We start from the raw sequence: 26,062 nt of genomic DNA, 5'->3' as shown, positions 1-26,062 counted from the left end.
TTTTTGCTCGTAAAAACCAGCGCCGGCTTGTGCAGTTTGTCGGGCCGTTTAAACACTGATTGCTCAGTATTGTACATAGGGATGTGAACCGCTGAAAGATAAGTGACCGAAGACTGACAAAGTCTTAACGAGGATGGTGCAGTCTAAACGGGCGGCCCGAGAGCGGGCGAGCAGGTAAGGACGTCGTGAAATTCTGTATCCGTGTAAAAGGACCCTGAGGCTGCTCTACAAATGCAATTAGTGCTGCTACACAAGTGTTAAAGGCACTCGTGTAAATAGCAGCCTAACGAATTCCATTAATTTATTTACAGCGCATGCATATTAACGTCACTAGATATTTGACTCTGCTCTAATTGGGGCTCACAATCTATATAGAGGGCATGCTCTGTGACCCGTGCAGGGTGGGGGGGGAGGTGAGCTGTGACCTCACATATTGTCAATGTTGGTTCCAGTGTTATCTATATGTACAGATGTGGCAAACATCTACATTTAAAGGGAACCCGCCACCTCCCCTACAGCACTGTAGACTAAGTTACCATGCTGTTTGGGAGGGATGATGATTGGTTTTTCTTATACTCTCCTCGTTCTTGCGATGTCCCTCGGTGAAGATGGCACGAAAATCTGGCTCTTTTCAGACTGTACATGCTCTCACATCGAAGTCTATGTTCCCTTTAACGCGTTCTGGTAACTTCTGGTTTGTTCAGTTGTACTTGTCTACTTTGGTTTGGATATGTAGATTATTGATTAGACATGAAAGCCTCGTCCTACTATTAACCTTTACCTGACCACTGAGGGTCTGACTGCCGTCTACAGAAGGGGTTCCTTCTGCCGTCCATGGCTGCTGTCGGGGAAGGGTTACTTGTATAGAAGTTATCAGCGTGGACGATTCTCTCGGTGCAAGCCAGGGGTTGTAGTTTTGCCACAAGTGAAGAGCCCTAGTTGTGGTAGGGGGTCTCAGAAAGAGCCAGCAAGCCATAGAATGAATGAAGAGAAATGCAGGACCCCCACCCCCACAATCGCTGCTTTGTTGGGTGTCATTGTATTTACAGATTTGCTGATGTGTCGCAGCAGGTGCTTCGCCTCGTAGAGGTTATGTGACATATGGAAACGCTGTGCTCTTACAGGGAAGCTCTTTTGGATGCATCACAGCCAGGATTTGCTGGCTAGCGTCTATCGGCCGTTACTGGACAAGCTTTGGCCTATTTAGAGGTTTTAATCTATTTTAGGTTGGCCATAGACATAAAATGTAAACCATCTGCAAGATGCGCCGTCTTCTTTTGGGTGACTGTAAATTGTCAGGCTAACCACAACAACTAGAAACAATTGGCTCGTTCATTACGCATCTATCTAAAATCACAAAATTTATAGTGAGGTTTCTATTTATGTCGTCGGGGTGTCCCTCATTCACGGCTCTCCTATAGATGCCTTGCTCCTTAGGAGCCCCTTGGGATGACATGGGATTATACAAACTCCCAGATCACTTATTTCTGCTGGCCTCTTATTGCAGCCGATGGGAAGAGATGGTTTTGCTTTTTGTTTGGGGTTAGTCTGAAAAATTCCCATTCTATCCACTGACTGTAATGAGGATGAAGATGTAGCCGCCATGAATGTCCCAAACATGGAACAGTTCTCTAGAAATCTGTTTATAACTGTAATGGTATTTACGTTGAGTTGTTGTCCGTTCTCCAGGATCCTCAGTTGTTCCTGTCTTTAGAATTGGCTCCATCTTGACTTAATAGCATTAAAGGATTGGCACGGCAGCTGAAGGGTCTTCGTCAGAGAAAGATAACTTTGCAATGTGGTTCCTGGGGAAAATGTTTGACGTAGAATTATGGTAGACAGAGTTCGCATTAATGCCTACACAGGCAAATTGATGCTTTGAAATCTGCCTCATATTTTCTATCCATGAGACTGAACTTGGCATGTGTCCGCTGTAAAAGGAGAGCTGCAAGTTACTCGCCTGTCTTGTTTCCCATTTCTTCAGCTGCTCTCTTCTGGGTAGTGCCATCACTTGCTAGCTGGCGCTTGACTGCTGCAGCCAACTCCTGACCTCAGACTCTGGTTTGGCTGCAGCCGTCGCTTGCCGTGATGGGGCTACCCAGAAGAGAGGAAGGAGTGAAGCTGAGAGAGGAGCGATCACTCAAGCTTAATTTTACGGCAGATGATAGGACATTGCCGTGTACGGCTTTCTAATGCCAGGGTTGCACATGAAAGCTGTTGCCTGGTTGCTATGCTCAACCAAGTGTGTCAGCTGCTTTTCTCGGCATTTGTTTTAGGTTGCAGTCACTGATGACATCGCTCTTCTTTTCGATAAGTTGCATTACGTCACAGCCTTACGCTCGGTGTGTGTGATGTGGAATGTGAAAGGAATCCTTTACAGGTTCTAGAAAGGTTTCCTGCTGAAATCGAGTTTTTCACCCCATGTGTGCATATGTAGTGTTAATGTGCATTGCTGCAAATTGCATCCTCCTCCTTGGCTAAAATTACTCATAAAAAATGTTACGAGCAGGATTGTTACTCTTCTGAAAAATATGTAGTGGAATGTCTATTTAACTTGTGGATTTTGCATGATTTCACTGAGTATTCCCAACATAGTAAATTATGAAATGTCACTAGACTTTGTGTAGCAGCTCTCTCATAAGTAGGAATGTTGCCTGTAATAGCAAGTCTGGCCACAGTCGTGCGAATAGAGCTGTCTGCTTCCTATAAAAAATTAACCCAGAGAACAGCTGATTGGCAAGGATCCCGGGTGGCAGAACCAGCTGATCTACTATTGATGATCCTGTGATAGTTTACACCTGGACAATACCTTTAATGTTGGGTTCTGCTATGCACTGGTGGTGACCTCCATCCAGACATGTAGCCTCAGTTTATCCAATATTGCTCCCACATTTGCAGTTTTACTGATTACTGGGAGCCTTGCTTGCTGCCTGGGATAGTAGATATGTGTGGCTCTTGCTGCTCGCTTCATGTGTATATCTATGTAGACAGAGCTTCAGGCTTTTAAGGTGTGACTGTAAGCGTGTTTCTCCTAGATAAGGTCCCTCTTTGCACATCAGTTAAAGGGCCATCATAGCATAAATTTAGGCTATCGTGTTTGTAGATTGCAACAGTTGTCTTGGTGCTGTATGTCCTTTTTACACAAGCGGAGGGTCATTTAGACAACACACAAGTAGGGATGTCGGCGCCCCTGCAGAGCATTTAGACTGCTAGACATCGCTGGCTTCTTGCGGGCCTCGCTCAGTGCTTCCCCTATGTGAAGCGCTGACTGGGGAGCCTTTGCACGCAACCAGAAGCCAGCAATTGATTTAAAGTCAGCAGTAAACAAACGCAAACAAATAGCATTTATTTATTTCATTTACACTGAACAATTATCACTCATTTGTTCTTTTGAACGATTTTTGAGTGAATTATAGTTATGTGTAAACTGGGCATTAGTTTCAGTGGAAAGAAGGATGGATTGGAGCTCCCTGGCTGGTGTGTAGGTTTTCTTTAATTCTATTCTAGTAGATGCAGCAAAATATTAGATTTTGTACTATAAACTACATTTCATAGAATCATAGAGTTGGAAGGGACCTCCGGGTTTTACATAACTCCATTTACTGTGTTGGTCCATATGCCCAGCTCACATTATTGGAGCCTCACTCACTCTTAGAGCTGAAGCCTACACCTACCCATGACATGTACAGTCCTGGTCAAAGTTTTGAGACTCCATAAAGTATACAAAAAGTGCCTAAGGGTGTACACTGGGTTTATTAACACTCCCGATTGAAGACACTTATTAAAATCTAATCCAATAACATTGCGTATGGGCTGCAGGTATACACTGCACAGCTAAGAGTCGCCACAATAGCAGCTGCAGCATGTAAGCAGATCACCAGGGGGATCCCACGTCCCATTCTAATACTTAGTAGCATGCACTGCACAAGTAATGCAGTGTACTATCCTAATTGAATGATTGCATCTTTGTCCTTTTGACAGACTGAATTTTTTTCTGCTTTCAATTAAACTTTATTGAGCTTTTTTTGAACACCATTTTTTTTAGTTTAAAAATAATTTTTCCCTAAAAAAAGCAAACTTGTTTTAAATGGCTAAAATGTTTTTAGAATGGATACATTTTATTGAATCTATACAAACTTGGTATTGCCGTAATCGTGCTGATCCAGATAACAAAATGATCGTTACTTTTACTGAATATTGAACGCTGTAAAAACAATCTGTCTGCCGCGGCTCCCCCTATATATTCTCGACCTTATACATCCGATCTTGCCTAGAAGCCTACAAATTCAGGTGTGACGTTAGTGGAGGAGGATATTGGGCACAAGTGTAGTTGTGAACGTGTTGAGTGCTCGATAGAGTTTGGCTTTAGGCGTGTGATACAGGATGGAGTAAGCGGCATTAAGAGGGGGCTGAGGAAGTGATGCATCGGAAACAAGCTTGTTAATGAGAGCAGCCAGCTTGACCCTGGTGTGCAGGGAGATGAGCCAAGATGGGGCGGAAGTTTTTAGTATGATGTGGTGATACAAAAGGACACCCACTGAGAAAATAAACGAGGCGGAGGCTCGTTACAGAGAATGTGTAGTGATAAAGAACAAGCAGCACCTACACTTGTCACTATACATCATGGCTCAATCAGGCATGTGTGTCCTGTATAATATGTGATGCTGGAAGCCCACTGACTTCTATTGGGCCACTCACACCCGCAGGTTTTTTTTTCACGTGCTTAATGCGTTTTTGTCACACATATGTCCTATTTTGATACATATTACGCATCATTGTACGCTATGGGGGATTAATATATGCAGCTAATATGTCGGTACGATGTGAGGGGTTTTGGATTGCTTGTTACGGGGGGGGGGCTCGGTACGATGTGAGGGGTTTTGGATTGCTTGTTACGGGGGGGGGCTCGGTACGATGTGAGGGGCTTTGGATTGCTTGTTACGGAAGGGGGGGGGGGGGCTCGGTACGATGTGAGGGGTTTTGGATTGCTTGTTACGGGGGGGGGCTCGGTACGATGTGAGGGGTTTTGGATTGCTTGTTACGGGGGGGGGGGCCTCGGTACGATGTGAGGGGTTTTGGATTGCTTGTTACGGGGGGGGGGCTCGGTACGATGTGAGGGGTTTTGGATTGCTTGTTACGGGGGGGGGGGGCCTCGGTACGATGTGAGGGGTTTTGGATTGCTTGTTACGGGGGGGGGGGCCTCGGTACGATGTGAGGGGTTTTGGATTGCTTGTTACGGGGGGGGGGGGCCTCGGTACGATGTGAGGGGTTTTGGATTGCTTGTTACGGGGGGGGGGGGGGGCCTCGGTACGATGTGAGGGGTTTTGGATTGCTTGCTACGGGGGGGGGGGGGGGCCTCGGTACGATGTGAGGGGTTTTGGATTGCTTGTTACGGGGGGGGAGGGGCCTCAGTACGATGTGAGGGGTTTTGGATTGCTTGTTACGGGGGGGGGGGGGGGGGGGAGGGGCCTCGGTACGATGTGAGGGGTTTTGGATTGCTTGTTACGGGGGGGGGGGGGGGGAGGGGCCTCGGTACGATGTGAGGGGTTTTGGACTGCTTGTTATGGGGGGGGCCTCGGTACGATGTGAGGGGTTTTGGATTGCTTGTTACGGGGGGCTCTGTACGATGTCGGGGGTTTTGGATTGCTTGTTACGGGGGGCTCTGTACGATGTCGGGGGGTTTGGATTGCTTGTTACGGGGGGCTCTGTACGATGTCGGGGGTTTTGGATTGCTTGTTACCTGCTGACAGGTTCCCTTTTTAAAAAGAATTTGTCACAACGAATATTCTTGCGCTGCCAGCATAGCGCTATATGCCACCTGGCACACTAATGGAGCATGTGTTTGTAAAAAGTAGAAGATTTTTCTTTATTGCAGTAAAAACCTGGTTTTATAATCTGGCACCGTATATCCCAATAAGGGTGGACGCTCACTTGCGATATTTTCTCTCCTGCGCTGCGAGAGCGCGAGGAAACTCTCGCCTCGCAGCGCAAGAAAGATGCCGGTATAGAACCGGCATATCGCAAGTGGTTTCAATGGGGCCAGCGACAGCAGCGCTAGCCCCATTGAAAGCATAGGGAGAATGCAGCGGACTTCTGCCACAGCTGTGGCAGGAGTTTCCTTCATCCCTGCGGGGATGAAGGAATCCTCAGAAGTCCATGGCATTCTATGCCATTGCTTTCAATGGGATCGGCACTGCTGTGACAGAAGTCCCCGGCATTCTGCTTCTCTTTTCAATGGGGCTAGTGCTGCTACCGCTGGCCCCATTAAAAAGACTGGTGATATGCCGGCGTGATGCTGGCTTTTTTCTCGCACTGCGATGGGAGACTTTAACTTTAGTCTCGCATCGCAGTGGAGGAAAAACCGCCAGTGGGTGTCCACCCTAAGACTGACTTTGAGTTACAGAGATGAGCTGCCTGAGCCCTAAGCCACGCATTCTGCATTTATTCACTCTCCTCCACTGTTTCGGCGCTGGCCGTAGTCGTAGTGCAGGCAGCTGTGAAATCCCACTCTTGGGCTGTGCGGCTCTCTGAACCGCCAGGAAGAGGACAGGCACTCGCAATCCACAGGCCTAGTGCTTGCTCCTGGATGACCAGCGGTGTAGTGCAGGGAAATACAATGCATCACACCTAATCTTCAATGCGTATGTCCGCTACTCAATGGGGCAGAGAGCTGCACAGCGCAAGCATGGGATTTCACTATTGCTTGCGCTGACAGCAGCGGTGGAGGCGGAGTGAATAAAGGCCGGACTGCGTGACTCGGGGCTCTGGTGACCGGTCTCTGTGACTTGAGGCCGGCTCATTTGTGTATATGGAGCCAAATTCTAAAAGTTTTTGTTGCAGCAAAAACTTAATCTTGTACTTTTTCGAACACATGCTCCGTTTGTGCCACGTGGCACTTAGTGCTGCGCTGGCAGCTCCAAAATCCATATGTGGTGACAAAATCTCTTTAAACTGGAGTTCTACAGTGGATGTGATAGGTATCCTAAGGTGAGGGTCAAATATGACTCGTTGACCGGCCTATTAAGTAGACATTTTATATTCTGCATGACCTTAATAGAAATGTAATCCCTCCAATCCCCCAGATGACCGGCATTACTACTTTTGTCTCCATCTATTTCTATGATTTCTATGCAGCCAGAACAGTTGGGGACGCTTTCAGATGAGGAAATGGTTGTTTTTGGTAGAATTTCAATGCCTTTAAAAAAGGAGCGATCACAGGATTGTCAGCGGGCTGGTTGCGTGGCTCTGCAGAATGTTGTAGCTTGGCCGTGGCTGCAGAGCATTGTAACAAGCCCCTACAAGTGACCGTCTCATAGTCATTCAGTCTACGTACTGGTATGTTTTGGGGACGTATCTTAACTTCATTAAAGCTGCTTTAGATGAGAGTTGGTTAAATACTACTTCGGCCACCGGCTCCACTCTAAGCATGCACGTTCAGCCGATTCTCATGAATGTATATGGGCAGTTTAAAGGGGTTTTGGGGGACTTAAAGTAAAATGGGCAAGCAATGTTATAATATAAAACAATTGCTGTGTAGAGCATCTTTGGCATGCATTCATCAGTTCTTCCTGTCCCAGCTGCCCTGGAGATAAATGGGGAGGCTGGGATTCAATGCATTTCCCCGCTAGTGTCGGGTGACCGAAAACTAAGATTTGTATCTTATTTTTTTTCCCGCTCTCTCAATATCTCCTTGATTTTAATATCCCTTTTTTATGCTAAACAAGCGGAAATACCTTTTTTTGTTTTTTTTTTACATAAGGGAATTGCATATGCAGCATTTGCTTAATATATTCTTCTTAGAATTGCATGGGACGATTTTCATAATCAATACTTTATCAAAGAATTGCTGTGTATGCGATTCCCTTGTGTAAAAGATTATAGTGTGAGCTTTAGTTATATCCCCCCGTCATCACAGCCCCTCAGTTATATGTACTATACACACACCCCATCCCAGGCATCCTGCACACCCACAGGGGGCAGGGCTAATGTCACAATTATGACAAAAGCTAAAGCAAAATAGGGATTAATTGAATGAATACAATTTATTGCCCAGCCTTATTGGGCAGGCGAAGGACACAAAGCCCTACTTTTCTTTAATATAGATATGATTAGTGAACTGTATACAAATTCTCCTGTTCCTTGTTTCGAAGTGAAATAATTAACATCCACTTGTGTTTTCTCCTAGTGCTTGCGCCTCCACCTCCTGCGCCTCCTCTCCCAATGCCAGCATATACTTTCAAACCTCCGCCAAGGCCAGATTTTGGCACCTCAGGAAGGACTATCAAGCTGCAGGCTAACTTTTTTGAAATGGACATTCCCAAGATAGAGATTTACCATTATGAAATAGATATCAAGCCAGAAAAATGTCCCAGGAGAGTGAACAGGTAAGAGGCTGACAACGGGGATGCGGGACTTGGATGTAGCTGCACTGTGACTCTATTACTGCTGGGAAAGAGGTTTGGGGGTTTTGCGCTTCTATACCATAAAGCTCAGTGTGCACGACGAGTATCGGGCAAGTAATAGTCCTTGGGGAGTACAATTAGGCATCACTTTATTTCTCAGACACCCGTATAAACCCAAATTATAGCAATTAGGTTAGCACTGTTGTCGAGCAGCACCCGGGTCTGATGTTCAGATCTCGCCAAGGACAACTTCTACATGGAGTTTGTGTTCTCCCTGTGCTTGCGTGGGTTTATTCTGGGTATTTCTTTTTCCTGCCACACTCCAAAACCATGCTAAAAGGGAACTTAGAAATTGTTAGCTCCAAAGAAAAATACCAAGTCAAGTAAAGTGCTTCCTATTATGTATGTGCTATATAAAGGTGTGGTGGTTGATGTCGTTGGGGTTGGTTGTTGGTGTGGCGTGCTGATGTTACAAATGGGGTTGTGCCTTTTAGGATTTGTGTGTTAGAGTGGAGTTCTTCCCTTGGAACCCTTTCTATGAACCTCCCGTTCCATGGATTTTCTGTCTTTGTATTACAGGACAGCCATTCATCACTGCAGGGGATAGGTCAGGCTGGTTGCAGTTTCCCAATGAGAAATCAGCTGTTCACTGGGACCCAAGGCAATGAGCTGTTGAAAAGGGGTTGTGTCTGATGGCACGATCCCTTTCATCCCCACAAACTTTGCTTTTGTGACCTAGTGATTGCTCAGAAAGCCCTGAATCAATGTGACAAAACTATTCTTAAGTTGCTTTCTCCTTGAGAACTTCTCAGGAAATTCCTAGTACTCCAGGCTTATCTTTGTCTAAGGTCCAATGAAGACCCCTACTTTGCCTCAGTCAGCTTAGGTTGGAAGAAAGTCATGACCCTCTTCCTAGAGCTGTGGCAGCTTGTTTTATTCTATGTCCAATGATGGCGTGAACACCTTCTGAGGGTCCACTAGTGGCTCCCTCCACTTGATGATATTCCTCCTCACAGAGAACTGTTTGCTCTGTGGCCCTGCACCTTTTTGCATGCTGCGACTTGCTGGCCGCGAGCGGAGAATCGCAATGATTCTCTGCTCATGGACTCAGTGCTGGCGCTTTACATAACAATGCTATGCAAAGCTTCAGAAGGTGTGATTCGTCGGCGGTTTACTGCTGGCGAAATCACTGCCGTGGACAGGGGGCCTAAAGGCAAAGATCGCTGGGAAACTTGGAACACTGCCTTGGTTTATTTTGTATAACTTTTAACTGGTTGTTTTGATGGCGAAAAAATGCTAAGTCACCCGTCTTATTAATGAAAATAGGTCATTTTAAAAATGTTTATCTGGTCAGAAAAGCACAGTGTGTGGGGACTAAATTGAGACAAAATTCTGGCCAAGGATCGGAGGTGGATGTTGGTCTTCTGCGCTCATGTCCTGCAGATCTTTTGGTTCTGGGCCTTTCTTTTTTTTTCTGCAATCTTCTAACTAAATTACCTATTAATCCAAAGTCCTCTGTGCCGCCAATGCTGGTCACGCAAGCTGTGCTGGCCAATCAGAGCCAGTGTAGGGTATCGGTAGTCTGACAGGTAGTCTGAAGGTTGTGGTGGCTATGTTGAACTTGTGAAAATGTTACCTGAAACTGGAAGATCCATGGAATATTGGCACAGCAGAGAAACTCTGTGAAATACAGCTTTCCCCTCTGGTCTCTGGATAGAATTTTTTTCTCCCGGGACCAGATGGTCACTTTAACAGCATTTTTAAAATTGTTTTTAGAGATAAGCAGTTAGAAAATACCACTTACTAGCGAGGATGAAAAATACAGAAAGTGCCTGCTATTGTGTCCCCCTCACAGGTTACAGCTAGTTGTCCAAAGTCGAGAACCCTTTTATTTTTAAAGGGACTTTTTGACATTCAATAGCTTTTACAGAAAGTACATACAGTATAAAGTCGTTTGGTACTATTGTACCTTGACTCCACCGGAAGCTAGGGGCTTTGGTGGAGTGAACGCCCCCTGTCCGGCCCCTAGCTTCCAATTGGCTGTTAGTTCGGCAGGGAGGACATTGACACCGGGACCAACTTGTTTGCTCCCATGCCGAAGAACTCGCACCTTTCCCCGCCACTGGGCAATCTCTGCTCCCATCCAGCCTTCGGCCACTGCAGGCGGGAGCGCTGTCACTCACCCCGGGAGCAGTGACACTCCGTCGCTCTCCATTGTCCCCCTTCCCGGTTGCAGTGCTGTGACAGTTAACCCCAACGCCCCCCTCACCTCCCGCGTGTGCTCAATCTCCCCTCCAGACCCTGCAGCTGTAAGTGTCCTGCTGCCATCTCCCCTCCCGGGGCCGCTGCAGTAAGTGTCCAGCGGGATCTCCCATCTCTCGACCCCTGCTGCTAGTCACTCCAATAAGCGCCAGCTGATGGTTAGTCCGTGTTCTGTGCTGTCTCTATCTGTGTCACAGAGCCCTGATACGCTTTCTGTCTCTGCTTCCACTGGTGTCTCCTTACATGCTGCTTGGAGAACCGGGGAACCTGACCTACAGTCCACAGCCAATCGGCAGCTAGGGGCGTGACAGGGGTGTCCATCCATGCAAGGCCTGTCAAACCCGTAGCTTCCGGTAGCGTCAAGATACAAGTCGTTCATTATCATTGAAAGTTACAACTTGAAGTGACCGTCTCGTTTCACAGAATTCTGTCCTGGGAAAATATTACCTGCAATACTTCTCTGCCGGTGTTCTGATCCACTAGTTCATGGTCCGGTTTTCGACTATCCAAGATGGTCTTATGTCATCTGCAGGCTACCTAATTACGATAGTGCTCTTTGATTGGCCAGTGCTGCTCATGTGATCCATGCTGGCCAATGAGTGCACAGTATGCATTAGATAGGTAGAAAACTGTGAGCATTTTGGGCAGCCGAAAATGTGACCCAGGGCTTGTGGATCAGAGGAACAATGGAGAAGTTCAACTTCAGATAAGAGACCTCTCTGCAGTCTCGGGACAGTATTTTGTCCTAATAATTCTATGCTAACTTTCATAAACTCGCATGAGATGTATCTATTGTTCATCTAACCTCTTCCAATGGTCAGTAGTCATGTAAGTGGTGCTGGACATGCATGGCTCTTTGTTATGGTCCTGTGATTGCATTATGGCCAACATGTTGAAGGCTAAAGGTACAATTTTTAGATCATGAGTAACTTCACTTTTACTCAAACTCCTCAAACTCTAAAAAGGTTTTTTTTTTCTTTTTTAGTACTTTGGAGAAGTGCAGCTCACACAGCTGGTGTATGTCAGCCCTTCGTCTGCATTGTCTGTGTGAAGTATTTCCATGTTAGAAAACTGTCAATTTAGCCTGTTTGATAACGTGTTTTTTTTTTTTGTTTTTTTAAATCAAATTAAAATGTCTTTTTCTCTTCAGGGAGATAGTAGAACACATGGTACTACATTTTAAGGGTCAAATCTTCGGAGATCGAAAGCCAGTGTTTGATGGCAGGAAAAATCTTTACACTGCAATGCCCCTTCCCATTGCCAGGGATAAGGTAAGCATCTGATATAGTTGTAGTGTTGTATCGTGTAGCAGGGGATTGTGCACTTTAATGTTTGATAGCATTATGGAAACAGACCTAATCTGTGAGAAGTGTTCTATATTCTTTGCTTGTCTTATCTTTTTTTTTTTTTTTTTAACTGAATGGATATATGCACGTTTAATCTACTTGTTTCCACAATCTACTAACTGGATATTTTTAATTTGGATGTGCGGTAGTACCACAACTCTCATGGTATGTTTAGACTAAACTATTATCGTTCACAAAATCATTCAAACGAACAAATGTGAATGATAATTGTAAAGTTGATCCACGAGCCAACAACTGAACAGCAAGCGGGAATTGTGCTTTTTTTCGTTCGATGTTCAGGATCAGCTGGCATACAAATCATCGCTGGCTCAGGAACTCCTCATGCAGTTTAAACACTGATCATTTAGTATTATACATAGGAATAAGAAACGCTGGACGTCTCTGCACGATTCTGCGTGAGCGCGAACGAGCTGGTAATGACATCACCAGCTTACTCAGGCAAACGAGAACCAGGCACTACATGTTACGTCTAAAAGGAACTTTAGGCTGTCTTCTGTCTTGGGGTGTTTGATTTGGATCTTTCCTTTGCACTTTATATTCAATCCCTCCTGTCACTTGTGTAACTCCAGAATCTGCCCTTTTCTGACTGTGAAAGCAGCCAGAAGTCTTAGGCTTCATTCACATGGACATGTTTACGGTCTGCATTACTCACGTACCCCCATAAGCACCATTGATTTGGATTGGGGTATTCAGATGGGCACTTTTTATATTACGGACCAAACTTGCCTATTTATGGGATCTCGTGAATATGCATGAAGGCAGGAGAAATCTATGGGACAGTCTTGTTTTATGTTGCGCAAAAAGGACCAAATATGCAGTACATAAGTGCAGTTTTGGTCTGTGAAAACTCTACGTATTTCACGGATTGAACTTCATCTGCCCATGTGAATGAGCCCTTATTGTTTCTCCTATTCATTCTCATCTTGATTACTTTAACTCGCTAATTAGTCTTCCCCCTCACTAAACTCTCCCCTCTCCAATCTATCCTGAATGCAGCAGTCGGGATTGTTTTTTTGCCCTGCACCGATACCTTTGGGCCTATGCCCTTCACAGGACATAAGTATACGTCCATTTGCAGTAACCCTTCCCATCCAGGAAGTAAACTTGCATCCTGTGGGGGGGAAGTGCTTAAGTGTCAGAAATTTCTGAACCAAATCTGCTGGATGTTAACATATCCTATAAGGGTGGTTTCACCTCTATGTCGGAGCCTCCGGCCGGTGGTTCCATCGCTGATCCAGCTGCAAATACTGGAAGAAAAAGCGCTGCATGCAGCGCTTTTTTTTCCGTCCCAAAACCAGACAGCTAGGGGTAAAGCGGGTGGATCCCCTTATAGTCAGTGTTCTGTTCCACCCATAAATGGAACTATTCGGCTGTGGAGATTCCCCTTTCCTGCTCCCCGAGCAGAGTAGGGAAGTGGAATCCCCAATGCAGATGTGAAAGCACCCTGAAGTGTTTTTTTTTTTTTCTTTGGGAAGTTTGAAAGTTCATTTGTGTATATCCACCTAGCAGTACTTGCTTGTTTACTATCTCACAATTGAGCCACCTTATTCTTAGTATAAGTCTGAGCTCTGTTAATATCAGCAGAATCATTTGGCGTTTGTTTGCACATTACAGCAGGTGGATTTGGAGGTTACATTGCCGGGGGAAGGAAAGGATCGCATCTTCAAAGTATCTATCAAATGGATGGCCTTAGTGAGCTTACAAGCGTTACACGATGCATTGACTGGACGTCTTCCCAGCGTTCCTTTTGAGACTATTCAGGCATTAGATGTAGTGATGAGACATTTGCCCTCTATGAGGTACGTAGAATGTTCTATGGGGTGGTTGTTTAAGGAGCCATCACTGGCTCCTTGATCTGCGTAGTCCAGGATCTCCTCTCCATTTCAGTCATTGAACGGTCTGTCGCACTCTTTAGGTACACGCCTGTGGGCCGCTCGTTCTTTACTGCATCCGAAGGATGTGCAAATCCTCTTGGTGGAGGTAGAGAAGTTTGGTTCGGCTTCCATCAGTCTGTTAGACCTTCCCTCTGGAAAATGATGCTCAACATAGATGGTGAGTTCTTGATTTTCATGATTAATTTACAATGATGTGCATAGGTGCAATAAATTGTGCTGCAGGGACAAAAAATGTAATACTGTCCTGGAGGAAGCTCAGATTCAGAAATTGTTTCATTTCTGTAGGTAGTTTGCACCATTCAATTATCTCAACAATCTACTTTCCTGTTTTTGAAGTTTAGCATAGCTTTAACATGCAGCAATCTCTGCTCTGAGTTAACTCCATCACGCCCTGGGCGCACAGGGTTAGTATTGAGTTGGATCAGGAGCCAGTCCCACTCTATATACGGCAGGTGCCGACTGTCTTTAAATATCCCAATTGGTGTTGTAGTGTCCCATTCGTCTGCCCTATGATAAGATTGCGAGCCAAGGTTATGATGAGACAGGAGAGCGGAGCATGTAGACACATCAGCAATAGCGGCAGCGTTTCAGGGAACCTACCCCTTAGTCAGGCAGGATGCACTTCATGGTGAAAAAAGCCTTGTGTATGTATTACTGGAAGACCATGAGATAAAGTAACAGGCATTGGACTATGGTGCCTGTGACTTACGATATTGATAGACTGCCTGTCAGAATGCGGTATTCTGTAATACTATGGTATTGTAACACTATTGGGAATATACCTGGCTGTGTCTTCCAATGTCAAAGTTGGCTGCTTGTAGAGAGCACGTCCCGCAGCACTCGGCTGTTTGCACTCAAAACATGGAAAGTCCCCATGGAAAAGTGTGTATTTCTAAGAAAATATATGCATTTAAAGGGGTTGTCATCACAGCTGACAATCCTGGATTGGAAAACCCTTAATCTTCAGGTAAAAAGGAACTGTGCTTGCAATACCCTTCTGAACTACAGTGTACTGAGCTGTTTCTGGCAACATGGTGGCCCCTGACAATCAGCTGACTGGGTGGGGTCTGGAGTGCTGGATCACCAACTATCTACTATGCAATGTCAGAACTTAAATAGCAGCTTTAGGCCTTTCTCAAGCAGGCATTTTTTACCATGTTTTAGCGGGCAATTGAAACATCTGCTAAAACTGCTGTACTGAGCCTCTATTGATTTCAATGGGGCTTCTCAGACGAGCAGTTTAGTGCGGTGTTTCTAACGCCGCTCTAATTGAACGCTGTCTGTTCTATTTTAGTGCTTTTTAACGCAGCACATCACCCCAATGCAATGATGGGGTGCGCTAAAAATGCTGTTGAATGTGTTTGGAAATGCCATTCCAAAATGCTGCATTTTTACAAACAGTTGTGTGAGATTAGCCCTTAGGCCCAATGTCCACAGACTTTAATTATAAAATCTGTGCGTTTCTCCCGCAGCTCCAAAAGCCCATAGGGAGGCATTATCATCCGCAGGGCAAATAAATGCATGGCGGATGTGCTCAGTGGACAGTTGAGTAGAATTACATTTTTGGCTTCATGGCTGCGGGCACAGGTGGAAACTGCTGCGGGATTCCACCGTGCGTGCCCGTGGACATGAGGCCTTAGATTGGGTTGTGGATTGGCATTGTGACACTAATTGCCTGTATTGGTGTGTAAAAATATTGTGAACATGTAACAAACATGTTTGTTTCTTCTTCAGTATCTGCTACAGCGTTTTACAAAGCACAGCCAGTAATAGAGTTTATGTGTGAAGTTCTGGACTTTAAGAGCATAGAGGAGCAACAGAAACCTCTGACTGATTCCCAAAGGGTTAAGTTTACCAAAGAAATAAAAGGTAAATATAAGTAAATATGAGTTTGGCAACTGAAAATTGGAATGATTAACATGGCCTTGTAAACGGCTTTTGCAACATTCAAGGGTGATGCCCTCTCTAGTAGACATTGCTTGGGTGCCGCCATACCTTCATAATAGAAGGCATTTTTGTGCATCAGTATTTGTGAACCAAAGCCAAGATTGAGTCCAAAAAAGTGCAAACTTTTTCCTTACACTTTTTTTTTTTTTTTTTAAAGTTTTCTACTCCTGGTTTTGGCTTACACATACTGACCAGAATGCTGCCGCTTAACAGTCCTAAGCATAAAGCAAAGTGGATGCTAATCGTTCGGTCTAACCACGAACCAACGACTGATTGAGCGAGGATCTTTTGCTTTTCACTAGTATATTCTATGCAGGCATAAAAACAATTGTTGGCTCATTCGCTTATTGTTCGGTTTAAACAGCAATTGTTCATTCTTTCACATGTGCCAATACAGGTAATGTGAAAGACTCAACTATTCCCGTTTGAACAAGCCAACTATGCATTTGTTTAAACTGGCTGCACGAGGGCGAACAAGCTTGCGGTGACATGGCTTGCTCATTCAAATGAGAATCTGCTCGTCTAAAAGTGCCCCGAAGGCTCAGTTCACATCTATATTAGGCTTTCTGGTTTATGTGGGTTGTTTAAAAAAACAAAAAAACAAACTGCACTAAAAACTGTTTTTGTACAGATATTTTCCCCTCTTGGAATCATGTGATGAAGTGGCATGTGCGCATCTATGCGCTATATCATACTTGCTTCTGGTAACGGAATGTCTTCCTGTTGGATCAGCTGTAGAAAATCCCCCTGTATCTTATCCTTGTTATCCTTCTAGGTTTAAAAGTTGAAATTACACACTGTGGACAAATGAAAAGAAAGTACAGAGTGTGCAATGTGACGAGGCGACCAGCAAGTCATCAAACGTAAGTTATTTTTGTGTTTAGTCCGTGAAATTTGTGGTCAGTTTTTTTTTTTTTTTTTTTTTTGTCCCCCCCCCCCCTCAGAATAGTTCAACGCGTTTCTTTCAAGATTTGTCACTGAATTTGTTGCGCGATGAAAGTCCCTCCGTAACCTTTATGTTTAGTTTAGTTTGTTTTCCACAATTCGTCGAGGTAACTGGCTCTGCTGGTGAGCAACGTTTTAGATTCTGGTTATTATGGAGGGAATTTACATCATTGGCATCACTTTTTTGATCCTTTGTCTCACTGGGCTTCAGGGATTGATTGCTGCATGTGTTATGAAGCCACAAATTCCCACGCGGCTCCATACTTCAGAGCCCTGGGCACTCTGTTACTGTTCTCCTTATGGTGCTGATTGGCTCAGTCATTTGACCTCTGAGCATGGCACAATTTTCTTTTATGATGGATCCATGTAGAATTTGACAGAAAATTCCTCCATATGTAACGGAGGACAGTGAGGCCTGCAGTACAATCAAGTACTTACAGGAAGCTATTTCTGCTTTAGCAAACCTGGTGGTGATTCTCGCCTAGTGCCAGAATAAACCAATTATTTTTATTTTTTGTTGTAGTTGGAGTCTACTGTACAAATTCAGTAGTAGAAGAAATAACCTTCTAGATTGTAGCAGTTACTTTTTTTTTTAGGAAAGTTCAAAGTGGGGTTCCAGTAAAAATACTGTTTCTAGTTATATCCAGCCCATAATTATAAACCTTTTTTGTATTTGCACTTATTTCTATCCCCAGATATTCCGGGACTGTCAGCATAGTGCCTCCTGCTGTTATTACGGTGTCCACGTTCCAAGTTGATCACACCTCAGTCTTAAGGGCCATTTATACGGGACGATTATCAAGCAAAATTCTTCCAAACGAATGAAAATGCATGATAAGCGTTGCGTCTAAATGCAAATCCATCGTGCACTATTTGTTTACTTTTTGTTTGTCGCTCCCTTTCAACCAGGTTAAAAATAATTACCCAAGAGCTAACTAGTGGTGACGTCACCCGCTCGTGCAGTCGTTTAGCGGACAGTCGTCATGTGTAAATGCGGTATTAAAGCCCTTTTACACTGAATGATTATTCTTACTCGCTGCTAGCGACTGAATGATTAACACTAATTAGTTTGCTCATTGGTCGTCACTCAGTTTCTGCAGGCATAAAAAGTGAATGACAATCTACTTGTGTAAACAGGCAATCGTTCATCTATGAATTATCGCCTGTTTTACTGTGAATGGAGGCAGGAGGCCGGAAGCAATTTCCGAACTGCTCCACCACCATTCACTGAACGATTCAATCCTGTGAAAGAACAAGAGCGATTAATTGGGGACTTAGAGCACCTGACAATCAACCCGTCTAAAAGGAACATTGTTTTGAGGACTTGTTTTTGTGTGAAAAGTTGTTTATTTAACCCCTTCCCGCCCCATGACATAAGGGTACGTCATGGCAGGGTGGTACTTCTCGCAAAGTGACGTACCCTTATGTCATAGGGATAGCGCGAGATCATAGCAGATCTCGCGCTATCCCGCAGCGGGAGCCAGCTGTCACTAGTAGCCGGCGTCCTGCTGCAACAGCGGGGGGGGGGGGGGGGGGCATCGGAGATGCGCCACCCTGCTGTAAACCCCTTCCCTGCCCGCGATCTATGTTGATCGCAGCAGGGAAAGGGTTCACAGAGGGAGCGCGCTCCCTCTGTGAATTCAGCCGGCTCTCGCAATGTTATCGCAGAGCCCGGCTGGTTGTTATGGCAACAGGACGCCAGATACTGGTGTCCTGTATTGCCAGCGCCTAAGATCGCTATAGTAAGCATTTTAGCATTTTGCCTCACAAAAAAACACAATAAAAGTGATTAAAAAAAGCGTATGTACCCCAAAATGGTACAAATAAAAACTACAGCTCGTCTCGCAAAAAATAAGCCTTCAGAGAGCTCCGTCCATGGAAAAATAAGTTATAGGACTTTGAATGCAGTGAGTTAAGAAAAAAATAATAATTTCCAAAAAAAGGCTTTTTATTGTGGAAAAACCTAAAAAAAATAAGAATTTTGGTATCATTGTAACCGTACCATCCCGCAGAAAAAAATGTAGTGCATCATTTATGCTGCATGATTATCGCTATAAAAAAACCTCAAAATTCTATGGCAGAATTGATGCGTTTTCTCTCCCTGCGATCATAAAAAAAGATGTGATACAAGCGAGCATGGAGGCTCTAGTACCCCGTTGTCCCACCTCTAGCTTGGATACAAGATGTGATACAGGCGAGTATGGAGGCTCTAGTACTTTGTTGTACCGCCTCTAGCTTGGATACAAGATGTGATATGGGGGGCAATTGAGGCATACAGGTTCCATATGGTATTATGTGTCCACATTTGCTGTGACTGAGCCTCTAGATCATACAAACTTCTAGGCTGTGGAAGTTGCCGTCCTAAATGCGCAGACTGGTGCCAGCGGCCGGTGAGTGACGTTTCTGTGCGGGGCTCTGCGATCCCCGCACAGAAATAGAGCATGCCGCGGTTTGTTTTCCACGTGTGATTTCGCGCGGACAAACCGCGGCCGTCTGCCTAGGATTGCGTTTTCTAACGCAATCCTATGGCAGCTTCCATGGGTGGAAATTCTGCGGGAAATCCGGCAGCGGAATTTCCGCCCGTGTGCAAGGGGCCTAAGGCTGCTCTAAGACGTGCATTCAGAAAACACAGCTTAAAATCGTGGGTTTTTTACCTCAATTTTGAGCAGCACTTTTGAACGCATGGTAAAGCGGTTTTAATGCACCCCACAATTGTGATGGGTGGGGAGGTGCGTTAGAAAACGCAAATACAGGACAGATAGCGCTTAAAAATCACCGCTTCCGAGCTCACGTCTGAGTAATCGCATTCAAATCAATGGAAGCAGTATACCGCAATAAAAAGGTGTGTGTGTGTGTGTTTCTCATCTAGTGCAGGAAACGCGTTAATAGGGCTAATTCATGTATGGAAATTCGTTTTGCAGCTGTATGCAGCATGATTTAGGTATGGGTACGTGGTGAGAAAGGGGCGGGGGGGGGCCTGAGCTGAACTTTTGCACCTGGGCCCTTGAGCCTTTAGGTACGCCCCTGGATAGTGTTACTGCAGAGAAACAAGACTGTTCAAAGGCAGCCATAGATGTTAAAGTGGGCACAGAATTTAAAAAAAAAACAGCCGGTGGCGCTACTCTGACATTAGTCCTGGAATATCTGGGGATAGAACCCCACCCCCACCCACCTTTTTTTTTTTTCTCTCTCTCTAAGTGTTAATAAAATTACGTTTAATTGTCGGCTTGACGTAACTATATTTGTGTGACAACCCCTAACGTTTTCTTTGTGTATTAATACTGCGCAGAGAGGTTCCTAGTCCATTGCAGCGCAGAGCATTATCGCAGGGTGGGCTGTCAGAAGTTTAGTTTGCGTTGTGAAATGGAGCATGTAGGTTTTGCAAGGTTTCTTTTTTTTCGCTGTTTCATGAGGTTGTTTGCAATTTGTTGTAAATTTAATTAGAGCACTGCATTTATGCATTTGCGTGCTTACTTTAAAGGGACTTTGTCAGCTCCTTTTGACCCCCATAGATTAGGGATGTGAGCCAGGGGATGTGATTTTCATGCTTCCCTTACTCCCCATTCCTCTGCTGTGCACCCCACCAAATCTCCTTCAGCAGGGGCACAGGGAGGATCAGTAGCCGGTGGGCCTTTTCCTATGAGCTCATAACTGTAGCTCAGAGACGCTGCCGGGTCTATTTTTTAAGAGGAATGGATCCACTACCTTGTTGTAATGTGCACTTGTTACCTCAAACAGTGTAATGTGTGACTAAATAAACAGAAACCTTCCTGGCGGCCTGGTTTCCTGCTAATCTTGGGCGAGACACTTGATAATCAATGCAAACATAATTTATGATGGGAACAGAACAAATGCTACTGTTCATGCGCTGTATAGTCTCCTCCAGTGCTTGGGTAGATGCCTTTCACAGGAGGACTAAATCTAATTTTGAGGCCGCTTGCTCACGAATGAGTCTGATTCCACAGCGGAACACTGCTCTGACCCTGCGTACCTTTTACTTTCTGTACTGCGGACAACTGCGAATGCTCGCCGTCTGTCATGCGCAGAACAGATTGTTTTTTTTACATTTTCCTCTTCGATGCTAGCGATGACGTGGGCGCTTGCAGCCTATCCGAAATGTCAATTGCGGATGGACTGTGGGTTGGATGGCTTCCATTGACTTCAGTGGAAGCAGTCTATACATAGTCTGCACAAAAATAGAACCTGCTGCAATTTTAAATCCACTGGCGGAAATCACAATCGCTATCCGCTCATCTGAGTGGACATGTGAATGTTCTATTTTTTTTTAAATGGGTGCGGAATACCGCGGATTCTGCCATTGAAAGCTGGTCGTGTTCAGCCAGCCTAACTGTTTTCTGCAAAACAGTACAACAATGAACAATTAGTTTGAAAACCATGCCGTTAAGTATGTGTTGCAACAGTTTGTCGCACCGCAGCCATACTTTGACTACAACTTGTGAACAGTTGTGTTGCTGGTCCTTTTTCAACTCTGTTTTATGCTCATACAACATGTTAAACGGATTCTATTATCCCTTTTAGTGACCGCCAATACGCCTTTTTTTTTTTTTTTTACTGACCTCACTAATGGTCTTAAAAAAATTATGTGCAGGTTTAAAGGCGGTAGCTTGGCTGACTGACAGCCAGCCTCCTGCTCTAACTTCCAGGAGTAGAGAAACCTCAGATCCTGGCAGTTTAACCACTTACATGCCACAATCAATAGCAAATGCAGCATGCAAGCAGATGACGGGGGAGAAAGGGCTCTTTCTGTCACTCATCGAAATCCTGCAATGTGATCGCAAGGTACCAATGGGGGTCCTCAGGTCAGCTGATGAACTGATAGGCTTTTGTGTTTGTTATATAACTCAGCCTATTAGACCCTGCCTCCAACAGTCGAGTAGGCTGATATCATAGGCTTTATAGAATTCACTACATAAGTAATGCCGTGTACTATCCTAGTAAATAAACTATCACATCTACAAGTCCATTTGAAGAACTAAAGTGTCAAAGTTCAATAAACCTTAATTTTTTTTAAAAAAAACTGATCACATTTTTTGACAACTCAAAGCTAGGAGAGACAGCGAACACTAAAGAGGATGAGGAGAAGATTCAAAGATCTGGATAAGCTGGAACTGGGAGCCATGACTTAATAAAATGTTATTTAGCCCGGAGAAATGCAAAGTCTAACATCTGAGCAAGAAAAATAAGAAAGCACATACAGAATGGGAGGAATTGGGTTAATTAATGGCACATGTGTAAGAGTGGATTGTATTAATAGATCACAGACTGAACATGAGTCAACAGTGTGATGCAACAGTAAAAAAAAGCAAACACAATTCTGGGATGTATTAAGAGAGTCTAGATCATGTAGTGTAATTATCCCCCTCTACTCTTCCTTAGTCAGACCTCATCTGGAATACTGTGTCCAGTTCTCAGCACCCCACTTTAAAAAAGACATAGACAAACTGGAGCAAGTTCAGAGAAGAGTTACCAAGAATGTGAGCGGTCTGCAAATCATGTCCTATGAGGAACAGTTAAAGGATCTGGGAATGTTTAGCTTGCAGAAGAGAAGGCTGAGAGGAGCCTTAATAGCCGTCTACAAATATCTGAAGGGCTGTCACAGTGCAGAGGGATCAGCCCTATTCTCATCTGTTCAAGGAAAGACTAGAAGCAATGGGATTAAACTGAAAGGGAGGAGACACAGATTAGATATTAGACAGTGAGGGGGACCAATGAGTGTAACAGGTTACCACGGGAGGTGGGGAGTTCTCCTTCAATGGAAGTGTTCAAACAAAGGCTGGACAGACATCTGTCTGGGATGATTTAGTGATCCTGCGCTGAGCAGGGGGTCGGACCCGATGACCCTGGAGGTCCCTTCCGAACGATTCTGTGCTATTTTTCACCAAATAGGGAATGCTATAAAAACAAAACCCAAGAAACAATGGTGGGATTTCACATTTGTATCCGTGTGTGGCCATTAAAATATACGACTTGTCCCACAAACAAAAAATAAGCACGCCCTCATACAGCTGTGTCAGTGAGTTATGACTCTTTCAATGCAATGATGAAAATTGCTTGGTCCTTAAGGCATGAATTAGGCTGGGGGTAAGGGGGGTAAAAGGATACTGTTGTGCTTTTCATATGTGCTGACTGGTAGTGGGCAAAAAACCCACAATATGGATGATTACAGTGAAACGTCTCCAAAAGACCACCTCTTAGAGGATAGCCCCCTTATCCAGATCATATTGCCTTTAGCCAGATTGCCTGTCTCTTTCTTTTGATTCTAGATTTCTTTTCTTTTTTAACAGATTCCCCCTCCAGCAAGAGAGCGGGCAGACGGTGGAGTGCACCGTCGCACAGTACTTCAAGGATAGACACAAACTAGTATTACGCTATCCCCATCTTCCATGTTTACAGGTTGGGCAGGAGCAGAAACATACGTACCTCCCCCTCGAGGCAAGTATCTGGGATTTAATGTCTATTTATGAGTACCTGGTATATGTGATCTGAAAAACCGTGCTGTCTTGTTCTCGTTTTGACTTTTGCCATGTGCTCGCTCAGAATATTCTAAATTGGCTTGGTGTAATTAAAATATCCCAAAATCTGCAGTTGATGGATTGCAAATTAAAAAAATAAAACTAGTTTGCAGCACATCTCATGTGAACAAGGGGTGTGCTGCCAGCAAAGATGATACTGTATTGGGCACCAGCGAATGCTGTTGCAGTCAAGTCTCCATTGCAGTCTGTGCATTGGACTCACTGATCTGCTCAAACGGCTGCTGTTGGCTTGTGTAAAAGGGACATTTTGAAGAGTTTGTAGCTCATTCTTCACCTTTGTTTTACTGTTTAGTTACCCTAGTGTTACAGGTCTGTAAGGCCGCCTGCTCATGGGTGGGTATTTCCTGCGCAATCTGCAGTTGACGTCCCCACTGCGATTCCGCAGCAAATACCCCCAGTTACATCCTATGGAGATCCGCTGCTTCCTACACAGGAGCGGAAATAAATAGCAATTTCCACTCGCGGGGGAAAAGTCGCAGTGTGCTCTATTTTCATGTGGGCTCCGCACGGACAGCTTCCATTGAAGTTAATGGAAGCCGCCTGATACGCGGCCCATCTGCAATGAACATTGCGGACAGGACGCACATTCTGCGTCATCACATAGCGACAGCTGCTGGGGCAAAAAAAAAAAATCTATACTGCGCATGTGCGATAGCGAGCTGCCGGCTCCATCCGTGATACAGAAAAGACGGTGACAGAGCGTGGACGCCGCTGCTGCCGAACGCAGCTGTGGGATTCCACGTATGGAATCCAGCTCTGCTGTGTGCAGGCGGCCCAAGTGTTCTCTTTTATGTCCAGCCCCTATTCAATCAACACATGGAAAGTCTTTTCATTCTGCTCTTTCTGTTTCCTGTATGGGATTTGTTCGCTCACTGGTGTCTAAAATGATGTATGTCTCCCTTTAGGTATGCAACATAGTGGCGGGACAAAGGTGCATTAAAAAACTGACAGACAATCAAACCTCCACTATGATTCGAGCAACAGCTCGATCGGCTCCAGATCGTCAAGAAGAGATCAGTAAATTGGTAAGCTTTTATTTTTTCCCCTTTGCCAAAAATAGATGTTTTGCTGTGATATTCTCAAGAGCGTGTTACCAAGGACACAGAAAACCTATGTCAGATCCCTTGTGTATTGATTCACTATATGAAACCTTGCCTGAGCTTGCTGGCATGGCTGTTGTAGCTTAATCGTCTTGACTGATATCTCAGCTAGTTTGCGAAGATGAATGGCCATGAATAAGTTGCTGACTTGTTTTCTTAGATTATTGGGGTTTGTTCACATCGGGCATTAATATAGCGATATGCAAGATATGTGGATATAATATTACCAGCTCTCATCCACATGGTGGTGAAAAATGCACACAGAATGGGCCTGCACTTCAGATTTTAAATCTGCAGCATGTCAGTTGTTTTCCGCAGACCCGACCTGTCCGTTTTCATGGATGAGAATAGTCTATGCAACGTGCAGTGTCCATAGAGGTTGGATACAACACAGATTGGTGTCCGTGCACTGTACCGCATACAGCCTGTTGAATCTGGCCTTGGGGTAGATTCCACACAATGTATGTGTTGCAGAAATGTATAAAATCTTAATTGGGCTTGCAGAACTCAAGGTGGTTGTTGGCAAAACACCATTCAGATAACGTGCATGGATTTTCAGTTGCAGAAATTGCTTCAACCATTCTGCATCTGGACACACCTTTACACGAGGACTGGATTTGGGAAACCTTCTATATGGCCATCTCAACTTCAGCAGTGGTTGATTAATGGAAATGCAAGGTTAGGGCTTATTTACACTGCCATGATTTCGGCCCTTGTGCTGTCTGTGTATTCCATGGACCGTGCACAGCCCTATTACAACCTATGAGGCTATACACATGCGTGATTTTTCACAGATGGTGGCCGCCTGCAGACGAGCGGAAATCCCGCCGCGGGATTTCCGCCGCTGAAAGTCTGCATAGGAGTGCATTACAATACGCACTCCTATGCAGACAGCCTACAAACCGCGGCATGTTCTAATTTTCTGCGGGGCACGCACTCACCTGGCCGCCGGCTCCGGTCTGCGCATGCGCCGGCTGCGCGGCAGCCGGCACATCAAAGAGCCGGGGCCGCCAGGCGCGGGTGAGTACGCGCTCGTCCCTGCAGGCTCTGGGGTCGGATCGCGCGGCGAGATTTCTCGCTGCCGGATCCGACCCGCTCGTCTGCAGGCGGCCGGTCATTTAGAAAAAAATATTGCTGCATATCCTATTCTCCCCTGTTTACACAAGTAAGAGATGCAATGTGCACCGCTCATGCAGATCAGACGGCACATGGACGGGTGTGCATGTGCTGCTCGATGCGCATTGTGCCCAGATGCAACATGCAGTACAGACGTGTGAAGCCGGCTTTATTAATATTTTATATTAGGATGTTGTGCTCTGTGACAATTAGAAATAGCAGTATTCCTTGACCACATGGACAGCCCAACATCATCTATTTTTTTTCCACATATTACACTGCAGAGACTTGCTAGATATGTCTGCAGCTGCATGGAAACCAGGCAGGAGAGGAGACACTGCTGTCATTTATTAGAGTGACTGTCTTCCCAATTCCTGGACACGTGGTGCTCAATGACCGCCGTCTATTCTGGGGTCAAAAGAAAATAAGTATGGTACAGTGCTAGCCAGTAGGGCAAATTGTGCTTGTTCCCAG

The 26,062-nt window shown here is 45.0% G+C and overlaps 1 protein-coding gene across 2 annotated transcripts in view; it reads left to right on the top strand.

Moving 5' to 3' along the window:
• The window catches only part of AGO2 (argonaute RISC catalytic component 2), a 60,156-nt gene that overhangs the window by 16,401 nt on the left and 17,693 nt on the right, over positions 1-26,062 (top strand). For both annotated transcript variants that reach the window (XM_066578760.1, XM_066578759.1), the window contains exons 2-9: positions 8,186-8,384; positions 11,815-11,935; positions 13,646-13,830; positions 13,947-14,083; positions 15,661-15,795; positions 16,649-16,736; positions 23,124-23,271; positions 24,278-24,397. In XM_066578760.1, the coding sequence (XP_066434857.1) occupies positions 8,186-8,384; positions 11,815-11,935; positions 13,646-13,830; positions 13,947-14,083; positions 15,661-15,795; positions 16,649-16,736; positions 23,124-23,271; positions 24,278-24,397 (1,133 nt within the window). The remainder of the gene's footprint in view (positions 1-8,185; positions 8,385-11,814; positions 11,936-13,645; positions 13,831-13,946; positions 14,084-15,660; positions 15,796-16,648; positions 16,737-23,123; positions 23,272-24,277; positions 24,398-26,062) is intronic.

The sequence above is a fragment of the Eleutherodactylus coqui genome, chromosome 9, assembly GCF_035609145.1.
Source record: "Eleutherodactylus coqui strain aEleCoq1 chromosome 9, aEleCoq1.hap1, whole genome shotgun sequence".
NCBI lineage: Eukaryota > Metazoa > Chordata > Amphibia > Anura > Eleutherodactylidae > Eleutherodactylus > Eleutherodactylus coqui.
Note: the sequence above shows the minus strand (reverse complement) of the source record. Positions and strands in the feature narration are given on the sequence as shown.